Raw genomic sequence first — 23,229 nt, 5'->3', positions numbered from 1 at the left:
GGAACTTTACAGTTAGTATTGTTTTCTAGTGGGATTGTAGAAGAAGCCTGCTTGATATTGGTGGTGAACTCAGTCTTCTGTATGTTGGCCCTCAAGCCAGTTTTTGCCACAATACTGTAGTTGGTGAGTAGCCTCCTTAATGCTGTTGGCCAATAGGGTGAGATAATCAGCAAAGGCTAGTCAGAGTAGATTGAGGTTATCTTTCTTGTACCCAACTTCAGTCCTGCTTCTGGGGACAATGTGGAAGTCCATTCTGATGATTTTCTCCAGAACACAGTTGAAGAGGATGCAAGAGGGGCCATCCCCCTTCCTGACTCCTGTCTGGATGGGAAAGCTCTCGGAGAGTTCTCCCCTGAACTTGACTTTGAAGGTGGTATTCTTCAGGGTAGCTAGGACCAGTCTGGTAGTCTTCCCATCCAGGCCTAGTTCCCACAGGGTAGAGAAGATGGTCTGTCAGCCTATTTAGTCAAATGCCTTTTGGAAGTCTACCATAATATCAACCGAGGTGTCCCCCCCCCCTCCCCCCCCCCCCCTCCGGCTCCTATATAAGAGGTTGATCTTGAGGTTTTGAATCTGTTCTGTGCAGGACCTACTTGCATGGAAACCAGCCTGGTATTCACCGTGTTGGGAGTATAGCTGTTTGGTGACTATTTTGTGGAGCGTTAGAGAAGATCTTGTAGGTTATAAGCAACAAGGAGATGCCTCTGTAGTTGTTACGGTCGGTCTTACATCCTTTCTTGTGTAGTCGATGGATCACAACTGAGGTCCTTCCCTCTGGCAAGACCTCTGTTCTCCAAATGCCCTGAATAATCTGGGTGATACTCTGGAGGGACTGGTCATCTAGTGCTTCCACATTTCTACAACTATACCATCTTCACCTGGGGCCTTGCTGTTCTTGAGGCCTGTGATGATCTTTATTTTTTCCCTGTTGGGTGGTATAAAGTCCTGGTTCCTGACAGCACGCTTGGCAAAAGCAAGTCTCTTTCAGTTGTTCTGCATTGAGGAGTTTCTGGAAGTATTCTGCAAAGGTTTTTGTGCAGTCCCTGTTATTCATTTGGAGTTTCCCATCTGGCCCTCTGAGATGTAGGGTTGGGGCTATGTATGAAGTAGTCTGTTTCTTGAGTCGCTAGTAGAGATCTCTTAAATTGTTTTTCTTGAAGTCTTCTTCTGCCTGTAGTATTTGAGACCTGTTGCAGTTCCTCTTGGTTTTGCGGATGATGCTCACTTTTGTTTTTCTTTGTGCCATGAAAGCCTGATGGTTCGGCTCATCTTTGCACTGATTCCACTTGTTAATGCCAGCATTATATAATTTCAGCACAGGGATAGCAAAGCTCGTGATACCAGTTCCCGCTCATGCAACATACAGCACCTGAAATATTGAGGTATATAATTTTCAGTCACGATACAATTTCCCCAGAATAAAAATGAATAAAACATTACTTGGGTAGTGTGGAATGAAAACTTATTTCAGGGGAATTAAACTAATTGGAAATCAACCTTCACCCACAGGTGATGAAACAGTAAGATATCAAACACTTTGTGTCTTGAAATCAACTGTGTCAATGTGCGGTCTTGTGCCACAACAAGTAGAATTTCATAACTCGCGCAGAATGCAGAAGTATGTTGGCGGACAGAAGCAAGAAGAAATGCAGTTAGCTAATTATTTGATGCCTCACAGTAATTAAGTCATTTGAGGATTCAGAAGAGAAGAAGCTGAAAGTTATTGTTCATCAACACAGAAACTAAAACTGTGCATGTGTGAAATTCTGCTCCTTCGAGCTTTTTTCACCTTGAGATCTATGTATATAATGCATATTAACTAGCCTATTCATTACTTTTGTAATGTTCCTTTCTTGTTTGGTCCATAAATGATGCAAAGAATCCAATTCTGTGTCACTGATGGTTCCTGTGAATCTTTCCAGTGACCTTTTCTGTGTGTCGTTGCTTGGTATTCTTAAAGCAGACTACTATGCCTGCTTACAGGGTAGGGTATTGGATCGAAGTTGCCAATCCCGAAAGTGAGTGAATGATCGCAAGGTGTCAAACATCATCAGCAATATTTCTAAGTCTCAGTTGCACTAGCATTGTGAAGAACTTTGTCGGCAACCCACAGGGTTCTCACTGTTATCCACAGCCTGCTTCTGCCAACCCTCATTGGCGCTGCGCTACCAGATGCTGAACTAAGGGCAGCCTCAAACTGATAATAGATTACACCATTGAAAAACGCAAATAAGTTGCACACTTGTCCTCTTCAGCTTAGGGTGAAAACTAATTTTAACAAAACTAAAAATATGTGCAAAAAGATCTTGTTCAAAGTGTCAACGAACAGTAAGATAATGTGCAATATTGACCTCGGCAGATTGTATCTACATCCAGTCTTGTCACACTCAACTATAATATCAAGAATACCACCAAAATGTAGGGACATTATGGACAGTAGAATAATAACCAGTGCCACAGAGTAATAAATCAGATTGTGGATTCACAGAGAAAAATTGAATTTATGGTTATTGAAGCAGAAACACACCAGAAGAAATAGGCAAATGTCCAGATTATTGTCACTGATAGTTGCTTTGAGTTTGTTCAGATACTTTCCACTGGTTTTCTGTTGATGTAAGTTGATACTCATGGAGCAGACAACTATGACTACAACTGCGACTTTAAGATTCACGATGTATGTGTGATAGTTAGCAGCTCAATTGAAGTATTGGTCAAAGGAAGTGATAAGATACAGCTTTCGCAGCAAAATTGGAAGTGATTTCGAAAACAGCTACTGTTTTAGAAAGTGAGCACTTAACAACTGTGTGGACAAGGCGTTGATGCTATAAACACTCTTTCATTGCCATAAACATAGCTGAGTAGATAGAGTGCAATGCGAAAAGCGAGAATAGGGCTAACTTTTACATGAAGCAATCTTTTTGGAATCTAAAAAGTTTAATTTACTAAGACAATGTGATATCTTTAGTGTGAATTATTCAGAATATTTCACGAAGTTGACAAGAAGTAGTGAGGCAAATTCAGCGGATAATTAGTTCCACACCCACAAGTTACTGTCATGACAATAGAGTTGCAAAATAATGGATATGTCCTTGTAAAGTCTTGACTACACTAGTTGCAAGAAGAATGAATTTTCATCACTATGACCAAATCTGGACATCCAATCCAACACAAGATAGTGTGCTACATTGGATGTCTGGGTCAGATAGTGTTGAATTCCAGGTACAAAAATACATTCTTCTTTTCACTAGCGTATTCAAGACTCTCATGGGTAAAGTAAAATGTAAAGGAAAAAACTTATTATTTATTTAAAAGTTTGTTGTCATAATGCGTAGAGTTTATTTAGAGCTTAGTTCTTTAGTTAAAGTGCATTAATGTCATGAGTAATGCATTGATTTTGTTGAAGCTAATAAAAATATCCAAACTAGCTAGAATTCGCAGTACTGGGTTCCAATGATCTCATTGTTAAGTAGCGACTGTGCCGAAATTTCTTTGGTCACTTGTAGTCTAGAAATACACTTTACTTACTCTCACAGAACTAACGGAATCTGTAGTGGTGCAAGTGCAATTCTGCAATGAGATTTCATAAATTAAAAAATGGGACAATAATGAAATGTGTGCAGATTTGGCTGTTGAAGCATCCAGCTAACATCATTACGAAAATTCTACGGGCGTAGTTCATAGCCATAATAGTAAACCAGTCACTGCTCAAAAAAAAATTTTTTTGTACCTTTTTTACTAAGAAAATATATTCTTAAGTATTTTACATCAGTTTGGAGCCAAATATTAACTATTTGCAATGTTGGAACTGAATTAACTTCTGACAAACTTTATTGTCTACTGCAAACAGTTCCCTTACGACACAAATTGGGATTAATACCAATACATGTACTCTCTCATCAAATCTCTGCTTCTGCAAGGAAATTTTCTCCACGGAGTAGCACTGAAGTTCTAAGAGCGTCGATTCTAAAAGCGTCGGCTCTTTCATGGGCAAGTTCTGTTTCTTGGTTTGCAACTAGAAAAAACTGTTTGACAACAAAAAAAGCTGTTTGACAATAAAAAAAGGTCATGGACTGCATACATGCTGCTGAAATCACAAGTTATGTTCTCAAATAAACATATGACATCGACACAATGGGTGATATAGTATACGTCATAGGCATTGTTTTGGCAACTCGGTTGTCATAATGGTGATTTGCGAGTGTGGGACTGATTGATCCTGCTTGTCAGCTTGACGAAATATTCTAATTCCCACTGAAGATACCACACTGTGTTACTAAAGTAAACTTTTTTAATTCCAGAAAGGTCGTTTCATGCACTAGCTATCCCTATGCTTACCTTTCAACCTTTCACATAACAATCTATCGACTCAGCTATGTATATGGAAATGAGAGTGTGTTTACTGCAGAAATGCCTTGTCCACACAGCTGTTAAGTGCAAACTTTCTAAAGCAACAGGTGCTTTCAGAATCGGTTCCAATTTTACTGGAAGTCTGTATCTTATCTGCTTTTAGTACTACTTTAATTTAGTTACTAAGTCACAAGTAAGTGACGATCTTAACCCCCCCCCCCCCCCCCCCCATGTCATATGTCTCCTGGTGCCCTGGTAGAAGTAGTCATAGTTGTCTGCTTCGTGAATACCAGCTTACATCACCAATAAAACAAGAGACTCTCTGAACAGCTTCAAAGCAACTGTCAGTGACAACATTCTATATTTTGTTCATGATCTCAGTATCAAACAAGATGGGATAAATCACAGACAAAATGAACAAGCTTGTCAGTATGAATCACCTGTGGTAAATCTGAAGGTGTAAAACATGTGAAAGTGCACAACTGCACATTTGCCTATTTCCTCTGTTTAGTTTTTGCTTCTGTAATCATACATTCAATTTTTCCTTATGAATACACACTCTGATTTATTACTCTGTGTTATCAGTTATTGTTCTATTATCCATGATATCTCTACATTTTGGTGGTACTCCTGACATTATAGTTGTGTATGACCCAAGACCAGACGTAGATGCAGCCTACTGAGGTCAGCATTGCATAATAGTTGACTATTTATTGACATTTTGAACAAGATCCTTTTGCACCCATTTTTAATTTTGTTAAAATAAATTTTCATCCCAAGCTGAATAGGATTTTTCAGTGGTGTACTCTACAGTCTATTTGAAGCTGCCCCACTAGATTGTCATCTGGTTGCGAAGCTCCATTGAGGGCTCATTGGAGCAGGCAGTGGTTAGCAGTGATGACATTGTGAGCTGCCCATGAAGTTCTTCATAATGCTAGTGGAGTTGAGACTTGGCAATATTAGTGACTATATTTGGCACCTCGTGATTCTTCACTCGCTCTGAAGAATCGGTGATGGTTGATCCTGCCACATTGTTGTAATATTCTCTTTTCACGCTGGTGAAGTAATCTGAACAGTCCATCACATGTATATGACGTCGGGATCGTAAATTTAATTTTTCAACCCTGGCGAGGTCATTCTGCACTTAAATTTCAACGGTTTTTATTTCATGTTGTGAACTGTACTACATTATCTACCACCAGAGCAATGACAGAGAGCTAAATGAAACTTACATTTACTCAATGCTTGTCACGTGATCTAAGGAAAGGCTAGTTGTTTGTTCAGATCTTGTTGGATTACCGACGTGTATCACTAAAGTATTTGCCTTTTTTCTCTGCAAATAGCCAGAATTTTAATTCTCGACCTTCTTCTGTTATTCAATAAGCTACTTTTAATGTTGTTCGTTCACTCACAAGAGGTTTTTTATCCGTATTTGATACAGATGCACATGACCAGTGAATAAGGAAAAATGAAATGTTGAATGTTTCCCCCTGTAGAATACGCACATTTACCGTGGTATCTGATTTCCAAGGCAACAGGAAAAGCTCACTAACAAGTCGACGGTGGGAGGCTGGTGATGTGGGCAGAACTCTGCAACAATTTCTGTTGATTTAACACTGTGAAGAAAGATAAATTTGTGTCACAGTGGATTACTCAACAATCGAATACACAGTGAGCGGTTTCGACCACAAGATGTTACATTTAGATGATGTGTTGTTACTGCTAGTCTTTGGATGTAGATGTAGCATAACACCTTGAACAAATGAAATGGCTTCCTGTTGGAACTACAATAGCCTACAGTGTTGCCAGATTGTGCAGATTGCTGAACAAATCTATCAGAGAGGTCGTGTTATTTATCTTGTGTTGTGATTGACACAACTTAGACTCTGTGGCAGCCTGCTGCTGGCTGGTTTGTATGTCAAAATGTGTTCCATAAAACATAATTTATGGAAAGAAACCTTAAATAAACTTGACAACATAATTGCTGTTGTGTAGTTGCAAATGCTGGACACGAACATCTGATCAATTACAATGAATCAAACTTATCAATGACAAATATATCTAAAAACAAAGATGATGTGACTTACCGAACGAAAGCGCTGGCAGGTCGATAGACACACAAACAAAACACAAACACACACACAAAATTCAAGCTTTCGCAACAAACTGTTGCCTCATCAGGAAAGAGGGGAAGGAGAGGGAAAGATGAAAGGATGTGGGTTTTAAGGGAGAGGGTAAGGAGTCATTCCAATCCCGGGAGCGGAAAGACTTACCTTAGGGATTGGAATGACTCCTTACCCTCTCCCTTAAAACCCACATCCTTTCCATCTTTCCCTCTCTTTCCCCTCTTTCCTGATGAGGCAACAGTTTGTTGCGAAAGCTTGAATTTTGTGTGTGTGTTTGTGTTTGTTTGTGTGTCTATCGACCTGCCAGTGCTTTCGTTCGGTAAGTCACATCATCTTTGTTTTTAGATATATTTTTCCCACGTGGAATGTTTCCCTCTATTATATTGTTATCAATGACAAAGTTATTCCACGTCGTAGCAGGATATTCATTACCGAGCCATATATGAAACACTGATATAAGACAAGAACTAACTGTTGAACCCATTACAACTGTAACTGAACAATATAACTGAACTGAAAAGACCATGTCAAATGCATTTCTAATAATAGGATGAATAAAGTTACAATACTATATAACCCAACAGAAAAGAAAAATTTTGGGCTTCCCTTAACAAGATGCCACAAGAAATTCTGAGTTGAAACAGCCCAAAATGCTGAATCTGAAGAAATCGCCGATGCCAAGGATGGTGACCTTGAGTAAACATTGTAAAACACATTACAACCCACTTTTTTTTTCCAGAATTTTGTGAACTACCTTGCCTTCCTGTCTGTTGGGAACGGAAAGGACAACTTAATCATTGTAATCAAACGTACGTACATTTGCGTAATACATCTTTGGCGCAAATTTGTCCTTTATCTGCCCATCAGTATCACAGTTGTGTACTCGTAGAAGTTATTAATATATGACTAATAATAATGGCAGTGACAAATATCTGTTAGTTTTTTATTCATCCAGCACTGATTTTCATTTGTGCAATTTGCACAAGGGATTTGTGGTTGAAATACCTTCCAGTAGTTTGTGTAAAGCAGCTAGCCAATTACGTCAGGTAGTGATGTCCTCTCTGCCCTTATTGGCATGAGTTGCTCTTTCTTTTTAAATGTTCCCACATGAAAGTTGCCTGTCAATAACATCATTACTCGGTCAAGGCATGAAGCCTCAAAAAGTGTGTGAGAAGTTATTAATTTTGCGAAGTGTCATAGAACCTTTAATTATTCTAGTCAGTGTTTACTAACTTGAGTCAGTCATATATCGAGAGAAATATGTATGTTACCCTAGTACTCCTCCCTCCTCGATAACAGTTCAAAGTAATTCCTCAGCCCATTGCTACTCCCCTTATTACAAGGGGAATAGCAATGAGCTGAGGTGTGAATTGAAACATGTGTGTTTACAATTTTTATTCCGCTACACACTTTACTTTTGTGGAACATGGGGCAGAAGAGAAGTGATTTTAAGCATTAATTATTGCAGTAAATTGGTAATTATTTGACAGAGAACTGTAAATGCAATTGAAAAATGGTATGATCTTTGTTATATAAGATGTCTCGCTACACAGGCTTCAGTTAAAAGATATTTTAAAAACATGCGTGTCTGTCTGGTTTCAGGAATGAGACGCGTTAAGCAGCTGGCAAATAACACGAGATATTTTCGCCGTAGATTAAAACAAATGGGAGTTATTATTTATGGTAATGAAGATTCACCCGTTGTCCCATTACTGGTGTACATGTTCTCAAAAATTGGGTAAGCAAAGCTAAACAACACTGTCCCTATAACTTAAAACTATTGTAAATTTGTGTTGTTCATGATATAATAATTGAGCAGTCCTTGTCATATTATAAAGAAGTGTTTGTTAGAAGCTTCCTGTCTTAGGAGTGAGGAGACAATGGCAAAAAAAGAGAATATGAAGGAAAAGAGCATATGAAAAATACTTTAAAGGTAGCTTGATAGCGGAAAGTTGTGAGCATTCAGTTTGATTTAAAATATTCTGCTGTCAACAAATCAGTGTGATACCTGCATTGAGCTTTGCTTGGTGAAATATCAGAAATGTCAGTAAATAGAGGAGAAGTCTAAGAACAATTGACCTCTAAAAGAAGATGAAACTGAAAAAGGAGATTGAGATCTGAGGTCTACTACAGAATGTCATCGACATATTGACTGTCTTGGTGAACATGAGAAAATTATTGTTGAAGGCAACACTAAATGATACATTCAGTACTATTGATTATTTCATTTGTAAACCCACAGGCCTCTTCAAAATTAAAAAGAAAAATAGCATTTGCAAAATATTTTCTTGGCATACATAGCAGAAATCTCACTTAGATGTGCTTGCTTGTCAACAGTCACTAGCTGGCATTGTTCAAGGAATGTTTGACAGTAGTCCAGTCTCTCTTTTGTATCTACATTAATGAGATTCAGTATTTGTTATATTTCACTTCCTTGCATTTAAAATTATTTTCAGATGATTTTTCTTGTAAAATGCAGTATGTACAAACTCATTTTATTGGACTTCATTCACATTTGGTGCCAGTGACCACATCTTGTCATAGTTGAATCAAATATTTCAATAAAATAGTAACAAACGTTTTTTATAAAAACCCGGAATACTACACTTTACATAAATGTTTTAATCATTTTTTAGGATAGTAGTTGAATTCAGAGGAAGAAGCAGGTATATTGAAGTCAAGGTTGAAATATTCACATGTTGTCTTAATTGGTTTCACAGTTGGAGCTCTAGAACTGTGTTTCTTGCATCATGACTTTCTTATAGAGACGTGTGTGTGTAAGAAGGTGTGGCGTGGGGTGAGGTGCAGTGGCAAGCAGCAATGTACCATGTGATGCTGCAGCCAGTACTGTCATTGTGCCTCATAAGTATGTAGTGTGTGCTTTGGGGTGCCTTGAATTGATTTCATGTTAGGTTAAGTATGGTGAAGATACTTAGACACTTTAGAGCTCAGTATTGGTGTCAAAACACAAACATGACAAGCAACCATGTAGGACAAGACACATTGCTACTTACCATAAGGAACACATTTTAAGTTGCAGACAGGCACAATTAAAAGACTCTTTCATAAAGCTTTCAGCCACAGCCTTCATCAGTATAAGACACACACACCATTCATACGAGGGTATTTCGGAAAGTAAAGATACACCGTGCGCCAGAGGAAGAGAAGAGTTTTGGTGAGCAAGTTGGCAACACTGGTGTTAACCTTGAACTGTTAGCTTTCTCCTCGCGGGCATTCGGCAGTTGAACGTTGCTTCTGGTTGAAGTAGATCGTGTTTAAAATGGCTGCACCGATTCAGAATCCCGCCAAATGCGAAGTGCGCTCCGTCATACGTTTTCTTCATGCAAAAGGTCAGCGACCAGCAGATATTCACAAAGAAATTGTTTCTGTTTGTGGGAACATTATGGATCGACAAAATGTAACGAAATGGTGTTGTCATTTCTCTGAAGGTAGGACTGATGTTCATGACGAACAAAGAACAGGTCGGCCATCTGTCATCTCTGATGCCCTTCTTCGGAGAACAGAGGAAGCAATTCGTGCAAATAGACGTCTCGCATTGAAAGAATTGCTTCAGATAGTACCGGATGTGTCAATGACAACTCTTTGATGTGACTGTCAAGTTAGGGTACAGGAAATTGTGTGCGCGCTGGGTTCCAAAACTGTTAACGGAAGAACACAAAAGGAAAAGGATGGGCTTTGCACTCTGCTTCCTCACACGCTATGCTGAAGCAGGTGATGAGTTCCTTGATCACATTGCGACAGGTGACGAGACGTGGGTTTATCACCATACACCTGAATCCAAGCAACAATCAATGCAATGGCGCTATTCGAATTCACCAAAAGCCAAGAAATGCAAAACGTCGATTTCAGCGAAGAAAATCATGGCTTCTGTTTCTTGGGACAGACAAGGCATTCTTCTGTTGGAATTTATGCCTCCTGGAATGATAATTAATGCTGCTGCATATTGCCAGACTTTGAAACGTCTTCGAAGGGCAATTCAAAACAAACACAGGGGAATGCTGATAAGTGGAGTCCGCTTGCTTCATGACAATGCTCGGCCTTACACAGCGCTCGTAACCAAAGCAACAATTCAAATGGGATGTATTGGACCATCCGCTATACACTATACAGTCCGGACCTTGTGCCCACCGACTTCCATGTCTTCCATTACCTGAAGTCATATCTTGGTGGAAAATCATTCCACAACGATGAAGAGGTCAAAGATGAAGTTGGAGTGTGGTTCCGACAACAGGCGGCAACCTTCTATGACTGTGGGGTACAAAAGCTTGTGCACTGACTTAACAAATGTTTGGATAACGGGGGTGATTATGTCAAGAAATAACAAATAATCCAGTTAATAAAATGTAACTGACGTTTTCTAAATAAATTGTCTATTTAAGGACTGCAAGCCATTGTATCTTTACTTTTCAAAATGCCCTCGTACGTACAAGTAAGCACACCCCGTGCACACTTGACTGCCAACAGTTAGCAGTCATGTGAACATGATGTGTGCTTGAGGCTGGCTTGCTTGTGTGTATGAATAGTTTGTCTCGCTCTTTTACTGGTGAAGGCTGTGGCCAAAAGCACTGTAGTACAAAGTGGTCCAAAGCTTTTGAAGTCCCTTATAAAACAAAAGTGGGTGGATAAACACAAAAAATAAAGTACAAGAGGGGCATTGGCGACCTGTGAAACTGTGTTAACAATGAGGTGTTTTTCTTTTTTCTTTTCTTTTTTTTTTTTTTTTTTTTTTTTTTTTTTTTTTTTTTTTTTTTTTTTAAGTCACCATTGTACATACAGTTTTCAGATCAAAAGGGGATCATGTGTTGTATCTCACAGACAGAAATAGTAGAAAAATAAAGTCATCTTTCATTTGAGCGTAACTATGTTCATTCTTGAGTTACAGCACACTGTACAGTACAAGGTAAAAAGCACAAGAGGGAGGCTACAGGATGTGCTTGATGCATTGCCCAGCATGTTGTGGTTGTATGATTCACCCATTCCTCATGAACTTTAACCATTATGTGTCTGCATGGGGTCATTCTTTCTATTTGAATTTTCTTTGTGAGCTGCTTAGAATCACAGCCTGCCCTGAAGTGATGCATAATCTTGTTCAGCCTGGAAAAACTATTTAAAAAGACAGGCTGCACAATGCGTCATTAGGGCGCAGAAAATGTTTCATCTCCTGCTGCAAAGAGGGTTCATTGTAACAGATCTGAAAAAAGTTCTGTCCTAGTGTCTATGCATTTTAATGGTTGCCACCAAGTCTGAACTAGCACACAGTTCTTGACATAAAAACATACACTGATGAGCCAATACATTATGACCACCTGCGTGATAGCTCGTATGTCCACCTTTGGCACATGGAACAGCGATGGCGTGTTGTGGCAAGGAAGCAGTAATGCCTTGGTAGGCCGCTAGAGGGAATTGGCACTACATCTGCACACACAAGTCACCTAATTTCCATAAATTCCAGGGTGAAGGAGGCGGGGAGGGGGGGGGGGCAATGAGCTCTGATGCCATGTTCAATCACATCCTAGATATGGCGAGTTCATGGGTGGGGGGGGGGGGTGGGGGAGGGGGAGGCAATATGTCAATTGAAACTCACCACTGTGTTCCTTGAACTACTCCATCACACTCCTGGCCTTGTGATATGGTGCATTATCTTGTCAAAAAGTGCCTCTGGCATTGGGAAACATGACTGTCATGAATGGGTGTTCGTGGTCTACAACCAGTGTACGATAATCCGTGGCCATCATGATGCCTTGCATGAGCTCCACTGGACCTATGGATGCACACGTGAAGATTCCCCAACCATAATGGAGCTGCTGCCAGCGTGTCTCTGTCTTGCTGCAGAACAGATATCACGGAGCTGTTCTCGTGGGAGACAATGGATTTGCGCCCTCCCATCGGCACAATGAAGAAGGTATCAGGATTCATCAGACCATGCAACTCTGTCACTGTACCAGCATCCAGTGCCAATGGTCATTGTGCCCATTTCAGCTGTAGTTGCCAATGTTTTGTTGTCAACATTGGCACATGCATGTGTTGTCGGCTGCAAAGGCGTTAGGAGTGTTCGGTGCACTGTGTGTTCAGACCCACTTGTACTCTGCCCAGCATTAAAATCTGGTGTTAGTTATGCCACAGTTTGCCATCTGTTCTGTGTGCCCAGCATACATCAGATGTCTGTAATGACGGGTGACCGCCCAACCCCCGCAATGTGTAGATGTGGTTCCACCTTGGTTTCACCACGTATTGGAGACACTGCAGCAATCTTCAAACACCCAAGAAGTCATGCAGTTTCTGAAATGCTTGTGCTGAGCCTCCAGACCATCACAATCTGCCTTTGGCCAAACTCAGATAACCGTGCGCCTTCCTCTTTCTACACACAGATGGCACGCTCATTGATACTGCATGCAAGTGTGTGTGTGTGTGTGTGTGTGTGTGTGTGTGTGTGTGTGTGTGTGTGTGTTTGACTAGCAGTCATTTCTCGTCAGGTGGCGCTGCTATCACCTGGATGGGTTTATTCGATAGTAGGTCAGTGGTTATAATGGTCCGGCTGATTGATGTATACTTAGAAATCGCGACCTGCTGTCTGAAAACTGTAACATTCACCAGTCAGTAAACAGTAAGAAAGTTCACGCAGTGATTATTAGTTCAGTATCCTTGCTCAAATACTACAGTTCACCATTATTCAAGAAATTTCACAACTGTTGACTGCACATCATGCTGAGAGAGAGAGAGAGAGAGAGAGAGAGAGAGAGAGAGAGAGAGGGGGGGGGGGAAGGCCCATCAGAAGAAAAAATTCACGAAAAGTTCTCTGAGAATCCCAGAACTTCTAGAAACGTCATTTAAACCTAATCTCATTATTTTGCGAACGTCGCAGTGAAAACAAATTATAACATTTCCTCAACATCACTAGAACACCTAAGCATAGGTCCTGATGCTAGTAGATCTGAACTATGACTTCCCGAGACACACACACACACACACACACAAATCTCTCATGCTTGCAGAATGTGCAGTCATTCCTGTTGCTGATCAGCTGAAACATAAGGTAGCCATTCAGCTTTCTGCAGACAACATGGTAATTTTGCTCCTTGACCAATCCTCAACTCTAAATTTACTTCAGTCACTTTCTAGTCTTAGTCTTTTCCAAAAAGTATATAAGTTGAAAATGATCTCATCTGTACTTGTCTTAAGGACAAAAGTAAAGATCTGGATTTTATAATCCTTAAATGGCTGCTTTACGGTAGGCATATATACAATTCACTGCTCAGTTACACAGTACAATTCACACTCAATTTCATAATTAATTATTAATGAATCTGAAGAATCATACTTAGCTTAGATGCTGGACTAAATCAGCCTTCCACTCTGTCAAACAGTATAACAAATGAAAATAAGAAAGGCAACTGGCTGAAAATTGAGAACATTTAGGTAACTTTCACACTGTTATGAACACAGTATTGTTTAATTCATTATTTAACAACAAAGTGCTTGTTTTAAACCAGCTTTTGGTGTATTTATGAAGATATGTCTTGGAGGTTGTTGTTTTTTAATGGGAAGTTATAAAATTTAGCTTTTAGATAATTCAGACTATCTCCAAAAATGTTTAAAGTATAGAACTCAATGTTCTACAGCAAGTAGCTATTGTTCTGACAGGCTGTATAAAATTTCAAGATTATTAGAGTACTGGTAGGGTCCAGAAAAATTTGCCTTCATGATAAATGCAAATATAGATGTAAATTCTGCCTCAAAATGCAAAAATGCAAATTGATGCAGTAAACACTATTTCAAAGAGAATTGTAGCAAGATGAATTACCTTATAAAAGATAATTTGAAATAGCTTTATTTTATGCATATAAAGTTAAAAAAGGAAACTGGCTTTGGTCACTGGTATTGCAGAACATCTGGCGAAGGCCAGTTTGGAAGGAGAATGCGTGTAAGAACATCTTCGCAAAATAAAGAGCACACCTACACATGAATACAGTGACATGTCAATGTGGTTGTAAGTTACATTTGGGTTCCACATCAGACTGTGGACGATTGAATTGTCTCTAAGATAAATACCGCATATGGCAAAGTAGGACTCAACTGTTGGACTAAATACAGAAACGCTTAAATTTGTCTGTTAGCTAAAGTTGGTATTATGCAAAATTGTGGACACTCTGATGTGGCAGTTTTAGGTGAGCTGTGTTTTGAACTACTGTTGCATAAGATATTGATGGGAGTATGGCTTTGACCTGTTTTGTTTACAACATTTCCAACCTCAGTAAGCAGTGGCGCAGTAGCCGTTACCAAATGCTTTGTGTTGTCCATTGCTCATTTTTTTTCTTTCCTTATTTTGAAATGAGCAAAAGAGATTAATCCTGATTCATCATGGATTGGATACAACTATCACAATACCAGAAGGGATCAGTGATCCGTGTGTCGCTTCTGCTTTCGCGAAAACACAGAATACAAGTGTAGGCTGGCTGGCCTCCGAGATGAGTGAGAGACTTGTTAACCCCCCCCCCCCCCCCCAACCAATCCTTATCAATCATATATTCATATTTCTTGTTTGTTTTTGCTTGCAGCTGCCTGCTGTGTTTTCGTTGTCGTTGTCTGCGCCATAGTGACCATGCCCATAGGTGTGCGCAGAAAATTTTCCAAGAGGGGGCAAGATTCAAAACTTGTTAATCACTATACAACTGATTTCATAAGTCTGGAAATATACCATAGCTCAAGAACTAAACTTGTCAGAAAATATACTAAAAGTTTTGTGTGTCAAACATTAATAGTTTAACTTTTTAAGATTTTTTTGAAGGTAGGTTACTTTAATATCTAAAGGGAAACATATTTTTGAATCATCAGGATGAACATAGGTTCCACCTTTTATGATTTTACAATATGAAATTACATCCCCCACATTATTAAATCCAGCACGTCAAATGAGTTAGATAATAAAGTAGAAGCATTCACAAAAGATGGTTTTGTTTGTATACCAATAATGTTACTTTGACACTGAAGATTAAAGATCTAAACTATAAAGAGAAGACTAAAAACTTAAGAAAGTCGTGTTGGTTATTAACAAAACAGCCAGAAGAAATGACAGTGTCAGTAGTATGCAGAAAAACAGGATATAAACTTTAAAAGTGGTTATACAACTTTGATACCACCCATAACACTTACGAATTCTTAAACAGTGGTTATCAAAGTACAAAGTGTTGGGTCTTGCCCACTCGTCTCATATAGGGTGCCTAAAGGATGCTGCATTGTCAGAATGCTACACAACAATTCAAGCAAATATTAGTAGTTTTATTTCTATAAAGCAGATTGACAATACTTAACGTTGGCTGTAGAACAGGTGTCGCAAGCAATGGGCGACGGGCAATATAAATTAGAGCCCTGTGATGTATGCAATGTTCAGGCAAGTCTATCACCCAGTTTGTGGATCACTACTAACTGTTCTCATAGCACTCTCTGCTAGGCTGCGCTAATACTCCGCACAAATGCTTGTCCGGCCGAGGCTGGCAGCAGCGGAGCTTGTATTCAGTTCTTGCAGAGGTTGCTCCTGTCGTGGTGCGGTCCTCATTAGCAGGCTATTGGCTGACGTCACCGCACTGCCTTCTCTGGTCTTGCGTTCTTCCTCTTCGTTCTGGCGCTTGTGGTTATGCCAGAACACAAAGGACAGCTAAAACAAGCAGAAAGTTACATATATTCAGTGAACTAGATAAAAATCAGTAGTGTCATGTCTCAGTGAAGAACTTGAAACTTTTCAGCACAAGGCAGGAGCATGTAGAGGAACTCTGGGTCAAGTTCAAAAAAATAGTTGACCATACGCTGGACAGATATGTACACAGTAGAAAAGTTCACAATGGGAGAGAACCTCCATGGCATACAGTCACTGTAAAGAAACTTCTAAAGAAACAGAGATTGCTGCATAATAGGTATAAAACAAGTGTAGGGCTATATGTAGAGAGATGCTGAATGAAACATGTTTGGCTGTCCAAAGAGCAATGCGTGAAGCCTTCAGTGACTATCAGAGCGGAATATTGTCATGTGCTCTTCCACAGAACCCAAAGAAATTCTGGTTATATGTAAAAATTGATGTTCAGTTCCCAATGAATGAATGGGGCAGGAACTGAAATTGAGGGTAGCAAAGCAAAAGCTGAAATGCTTAACTCCATTTTCAAATGTTCCTTTACAAAAGGAAACCCTGGAGGACTGCCCCATTTAATCCTCGTACCACTGAAAAGAGTAATGAAATAAGTATTAGTGTCATTGATGTTGAGAAACAGCTGACATTGTTGAAGTTGAATGAAGCTCCAGGGCCTGATGGAATCCCTGACATATTCTGTACCGAATTTGCAGCTGAGTTAGCCCCTCTTCTAACCATAATCTGTCACAGATCCCTCAAACAAAAAACTGTGCCCAGTTCTTGGAAAAAGGCACAGGTTACATCATCTTATAGATGGGTAGTAGAAGTGCCACAAAACTATTGTCCAGTATCCTTCACATTGATTTGTTGTGGAATCTTAGAACATATTCTGAGCTCCTATACTGAGCTCCAACATAGTGAGGTATCTTGAACAGAATGGGTTTCGAAAACATCAGTCTTGTGAAAGTCAACTCACGTTTTCGTCACTTTCCTCACGTGACATACTGAAGGCTTTGGACGAAGGCATTCAGGTAGATGCTGTATTTCTTGATTTCCGAAAAACATTTGACTCAATACCACACCTACATTTATTGTCAAAAGTGCTTTCATATGGGGTATGAAGTGAAATTTGTGACTAGATTGAGGACTTTTTGGTAGGTAGGATACAACATGTTATCTTGGGTGGAGAGTCATCATCAGATGTGGAACTAACTACAGATGTGCTCCAGGGAAGTGTGTTTATATCCTTGCTGTTTGTGTTGTTTATTAATGACCTTGCAGACGAGATTAATAGTTAAGTCACCCTTTTTGGAGATGATGCATTTACCTATGGTGAAGTACTATGTGAAAGGAGTTGCATAAATATTCAGTCAGAGATTTACAAGATTTCAAAGTGGTGCAAAGATTAGCAACTTGCTTTAAATGTTCAGAAATGTAAAATTTTGCACTTCAAAAGATTAAAAATGTAGTATCCTATGACTATAATATCAATGAGTCACTGTTGGAGTCTGCTCGATTTCCCTAAATTGCTTCAGGAATTTCTGGGATGGTTCCTATGAAAGGGCATGGCCGACTTCATTCCTCGTCCTTCCCTAATCCGATGAGACCAATAACGTTGCTGTTTGGTCCCCTCCCTAAAATCAACCATATTTGAATCTGTCAACTTGTACAAATACCTGGGCATAACACTTTGTGGGTATATGAGGTGGAATGATGACAGAGGTTCAGTCGTGGATAAAGTAGGTGGTAGACTTCGGTTTATTATTCTTACCACACTCCATTCGTAATTGTAACCAGAAGAAACCCTAATAACTGGTACAAAGGGACTTACCCTCTGGCATGCACATCACGGTGGTTTGCAGAGCATAGGAATAGCCCCTTTCTGCAGCACCATATGGGGAAAGAATATATTGGGGACTTCTTGGCAATGTTCGGTAAATCTTCACATTCACCGTAATTGCAGTACTGCACAGAAACTACCAACGTGCATAGGTAAGGGTGTAATTCACCTTGATACCCCCAGCAATCAAACAAGCCCAAGTTATACAGTCATTGCTAAAGCCACATTTCCTGTCACACTTGGCAGTACTATGTCTATGGTGTAGTATAATCACAGACAATCATTCCTAGAAATTTATGAAAAATCTATACCCCAAATTCCAGGAGGGGCTAGTGCCCCTCTTGCCGCCGCCGCCCCCCCCCCCTCCCCCCTTCCTGAAGTGAATGCCCAAATTGCAAATAATGAGAGAGAGAGAGAGGTGGGGGGGAGGGGAAGGGCAAGAAACTACCATTCATTTTGACCAAGGGAATGGAAAGAGGCAAATGTGCGTTGCAAAGTCAGTTCTCATCTCTTAGAGTTTGAAGGCACTATTGATGGGAAGGGAGTCAGGCTACTAGTGAAAAAGGTCTTTCACGATTTGTTTTGCCCTGTGGCATGATTGTGTTCACAATAGTTTAAGATGCTGTGGTAAAACCAGTGACACCTTTGGTGCTGCTGGAATCTGCGGAAACCCTAAGGTCACTGTGTAACAGCAGTCCCTTTTCATCCCTGCTCAAGGTTGTGTGGCAGAGAATGGTGGGTTTGCATTTATGTGAACAAACTGTGAATGTGGGAGCTAACCAGACAGTTGCCTCCTTATGCCCAAGTAACAGGTACTGCAGGGTATATATGACCTGGGACAACTGGGAGATCCGGGGAAAACCAACGAATTTTTTTCATCTGGGAGAAAACCAGGAAAAACCCGGGACTTTTTTCGATTTCTGGGAATTTTTCATTGTTTTTGTTTTCAGTAAAGTTTTTGTAATTTTGACTTGTAAGGACTGATATTCTAACAAAGGATATTTCTGTATGTCGCCTCTGCAGAATAATACTGCACAGTAAAACATGAATGAGAGAAAAAATGAAAATAAAACTTAAATTGCAAAGGAAATACGTCATATACAACAACAAAACACAGTGCGCATACAAGCATCTGCCAACAGCAAAATGTGCCGAAGGCTTTAGGAAGACTACGGAGTGCTTCGTAACAACAAATTGCTTCCGATGAGTGTGAGGTCACAATTGTTCGCATTAGATTTGTTTTAGCATGAGTGGGATCATGCACATGCACAGTTGAGTAATACCTTCTCACTCTTCTGGCTGCAGAAATGTGGCTGTTGGATGTGTAAGCAGTCGCAGCAAGCAGCTAGATGCTACTGGGAAAAAATTTACAGGCGCGCGCCCAAGCTGCCAGACTCAGACATGCGCAGTTGGCCTGGATCTAGGAGGGTGAGAGGTGCAAATTCATTTTCTTGAGGGGAAAAAAAAAAAAAAAAAACCTTGTTTCGCAAAGCGCCTAGCACCCAGCGCACATTGATCTATCGATTATTCATATTACATTGAAACACATTCCTGTCGATTTTTGAACACGTTCTAAGTTGATTTCTGAATGAATCGTAAGTTGATTTGTGAATGGATGCATAGTGTACTTGATGTCTCTGTCAAGGGAATCCTCGTCGATTTAGAAACAAAGTTCCCTGCAGACAAAAGGAGCTGTACGAGCTGAGTGGAGTAAAGCTGAACGGATGAATTACCAACCGCTGTCTCATTATGTGGTTGACTGGTTTCGTGAATGATTAGCCTTGATTTGTGAATGGATGCATAGTGTACGTGATGTCTCTGTCAAGGGAATCCTCATCGATTTAGAAACAAAGTTCCCTGCAGACAAAAGGAGCTGTACGAGCTGAGTGGAGTAAAGCTGAACGGATGAATTACCAACCGCTGTCTCATTATGTGGTTGACTGGTTTCGTGAATGATTAGCATTGTTGTAATTACAAGTGAAATACGTAGATTCTGACTACCAGAGTGGAAATAAAAGACTATCAGGAATAACAGGTAGACAGATTACATATTATCTTCACGGTGTATCCAAGAAAATGAAATTTTGCCAGAAAATTTTTGGCCATATTGCTATACTAGTAAGGGCCAGTTATACGGTCGCCCGCTAGCAGCCGCTTGAAGTTATATTCTGGAAGTAGCGCGGAAAACGTGTTGTACAAACATGTAACAACACCTAGCCGAGAAAAATCGCGGGTTAACTTAACCGGTTATTCTGGCAGAGTTAGTGAAGTTAATCGACAAATAAGCTTTGACATTTGCAGGGATAGTTACAGAATTAGTGATGACAGGACTGTTTGTTAGAATGAGGAAGGAGAAAAAATGGGTATGTCACACAAATTATGGAAGAATATGACGATTCCAAATTTGTATAAAAATTTCATACTACTACTTTTCACTCTCATGCTTGAGAAACTGGAGCGTATGAATGAAGTGTGAAACCATTTCCTAACGTAAAGCGTTTTGCTTGTAGTGGGCCTAATAGGCATTTGATATTGGTACTTCGTGAATTATATTCTGTCGTGTTATAAAAATAACTACTTGTGCCTAAACAGTCTCATTTATTTGGTGTGTTTTATAATTGCTGCAGTATTAGAAAGGCCAATTAAGTCTTATCTAGCAGACAGTGACAAAATAGACGTAATCAGATTGAGAAATCATACCAGTCTTGGGACCTATTTGTAGTAACAGCTTTTTCAGTATTAGACAACGACATTTCGATTTTTCATGTAGCAAAAGTTTGACGAACTTTGATGAAGTAATAGATTCTTTCGGAGAAAGGAAAGCACACTATATAAAGCTGTAGCAAGATTAGACGGGGAAAAAAAAATCTAGGAGCTAACGATTGAAGAAATGTGTACTATCTGGTATGTCTCTTGTCTTTACTGGTTTTATGTATCCTATATTTCATTTTATGTCATACAAAGTGCCAAGTTGTTAGCTAATAGGGAATAAAGAGCGAAAATTTTCTGAAGAGTTCCTTTTTTTAAGAAAAAGAGGGACAGGATGTCAAACCTGCTGACTGTAAGCAGGAGAGGCACCACAGGACATTTTAATTTCCACTGTCCTGAAAATGGTTTAATGGCATCCATTACAAAATATACAAGTTTCAATTCCACAGAGCGAAATACAGCAATGTTCGATAGAAGAATGCTGTATGAAGATGCGTGGCACTGCCCTTTGGCACACTTAAGACCAAATAACATGTCTTACATTCCTTAGAGTACATATGTTTTATGCATCAGACCCTTCAGAAAGATGTGCACTACAGAATGAACATTTTTTAAAATCTTTGATGTCCTATCTCAAATGCTCGAGGGTGGGGCTGGGGGCCAATCTAGTATTGCCCCATTCGGAAATATCATTGATCCAGGGCTGATATGCAGAGCAGTCTTGAGTTATAGTGGGGAAGTGGGTAGTCTCCATGTGACCATGCTTACATTTAGTGATTTTGCTATTTCCTCTTAGTTTACTGCTCTCACATCAAATGAAAACAAAACGGATTTCTGTGGCCGGGAGCTATCAAGTGAATTACAATACATTCACTAAATTATGGAAGGCTAAAATATGTTATTAGTTTCAGATTTTATTTTATTTCAATTTTTCTGACTGTCAAGCATTAATTGCCTTGCAGAACACTGAAGTTATGTTTGTCAGTTTGCTAAAGAAATGATCTTTTATTAATCTTTTCCACTGAGGCAATCAATATATTTGAAACGAAGTGTTTAATTCCACACTATTGGTTATTTTCAACTGTTTGATGCATTTCATGTGCACGTTTTCATCTTCTAGTACGTATGGCATTATGCTATAATAAAGAACCAAACAAGAGATAACACAGTACTGGTACTCCAAGAAAATTTACATCCCAAATACCACTTTGAAAAGCTTAATATCAGGTCTAGGCCTGCTTCACTGGGAATCTGGTTACATGAATGTGCGCTTTAAATGTGCACATTTTAGTATGGGTCACAAAATTCGAATGCTCTTGGAGTATCCTCTGATGTCTTGTTTCTTTTATGACATAATGTAAGATCTTTTAACTTTTTACACTTACAGACATACGGGCCTCCTATGTCATCGTAGCTGCACAAGAGCAGTGGCGCCTGTTATCTGGCGCTCTCTGGCAACTGCTGAAACAAACCTATTTCTGACGGGTCACAAGAAAATATTGCGAATAATGGTTTGAAAAGCGTTTCTTTCAGAGTAAATTTCCTTTTATGCAAGTTGAACTATGTGCGATAATGTATGATGAATTTCTTATATCACAGAGCGTTGATTTAAAAATCAACTCGTTGATGACGAGCCATTTAGATGAATTTGAGCCCAGAAGATCAGACATTGACGTCATTATTAAAAATTTTACTGGCACATTTGTGTGATATATCTTAAAGTGTAATACACGCATAAAAGACCAACATTGTATGTGAAAGCTTAGGTTCTTTTGCAGCGTATTAACCTTAGAGACCAATGTTATATGTGAAACCTTTTGTAGCAACTCTGTGTGTATTAATTTAAACCATTAACTTTTCCTGTTTGTGTGTTCGCGCTATTAAACAGTGATGTTGCCATTGGCTGACTACATCATGTGTCCTAAGCTCTGAATATCCTGTCATCGGCTGGCTAGATTACCTGACATGAGCTATGACTGCTTACAAAAGTGCATCGCAATCTCGATTTCAATGCTTCGGAAAGTAATATGTGGTGTTTGGTGGAATTCGAATTTATACTTTAGCAGTATGAAAATATGCAGCATACATGTTGCTATAAATTAAAGATCTTTCCAAAACGTGTTTTTTTCCCAGAGTTTCATTTTCTAAAGTGCCAGGAAATTCAATACCCGTGTATAAAACCATAACCATTCAAAGGATTGATACGTTATACAGGTCTGAGAGAAAATATACTGTCAGTTAACAGGGAAGAAGCATATTTTTAATCGGGAAATCCTGGAATTTTTTTTTCCTTGTCTGCATGTACACCCTGTACTAGTTGGTGCACAAATTGCCTCTTCTGATGGGTGAATGGCTTATTTTCATGCCGAGACTTGACAAGCACTGAGGGTAGGTATGTCTGTGACTGGGGGCTCCAATGTTATGCTACTAATGAAGACCTCTCAGGGAAACAGCAGGCATGTTGGGAAAGAAAGCCAGGTGCACCCAAGTATGTTGGATAGGAGGTCCGTCAAACGTTTGGAGGTGGTTTTGGTAGCTCTCGTTAGCACAAATTACATGTGCTGCCT

At 39.6% G+C, this 23,229-nt stretch overlaps 1 protein-coding gene across 4 annotated transcripts in view; it reads left to right on the top strand.

Annotated features, from left to right (window-relative positions):
• LOC126194740 (serine palmitoyltransferase 2) overlaps nucleotides 1-23,229 on the top strand; it is a 419,658-nt gene that overhangs the window by 382,411 nt on the left and 14,018 nt on the right. For all 4 annotated transcript variants that reach the window (XM_049933004.1, XM_049933003.1, XM_049933002.1 and 1 more), the window contains exon 10: nucleotides 8,076-8,211. In XM_049933004.1, coding sequence (XP_049788961.1) covers nucleotides 8,076-8,211 — 136 coding nt within the window. The remainder of the gene's footprint in view (nucleotides 1-8,075; nucleotides 8,212-23,229) is intronic.

This window comes from Schistocerca nitens, chromosome 7, assembly GCF_023898315.1.
Source record: "Schistocerca nitens isolate TAMUIC-IGC-003100 chromosome 7, iqSchNite1.1, whole genome shotgun sequence".
NCBI classification, from domain to species: domain Eukaryota; kingdom Metazoa; phylum Arthropoda; class Insecta; order Orthoptera; family Acrididae; genus Schistocerca; species Schistocerca nitens.
This window is presented reverse-complemented; position numbering and strand designations above follow the sequence as displayed.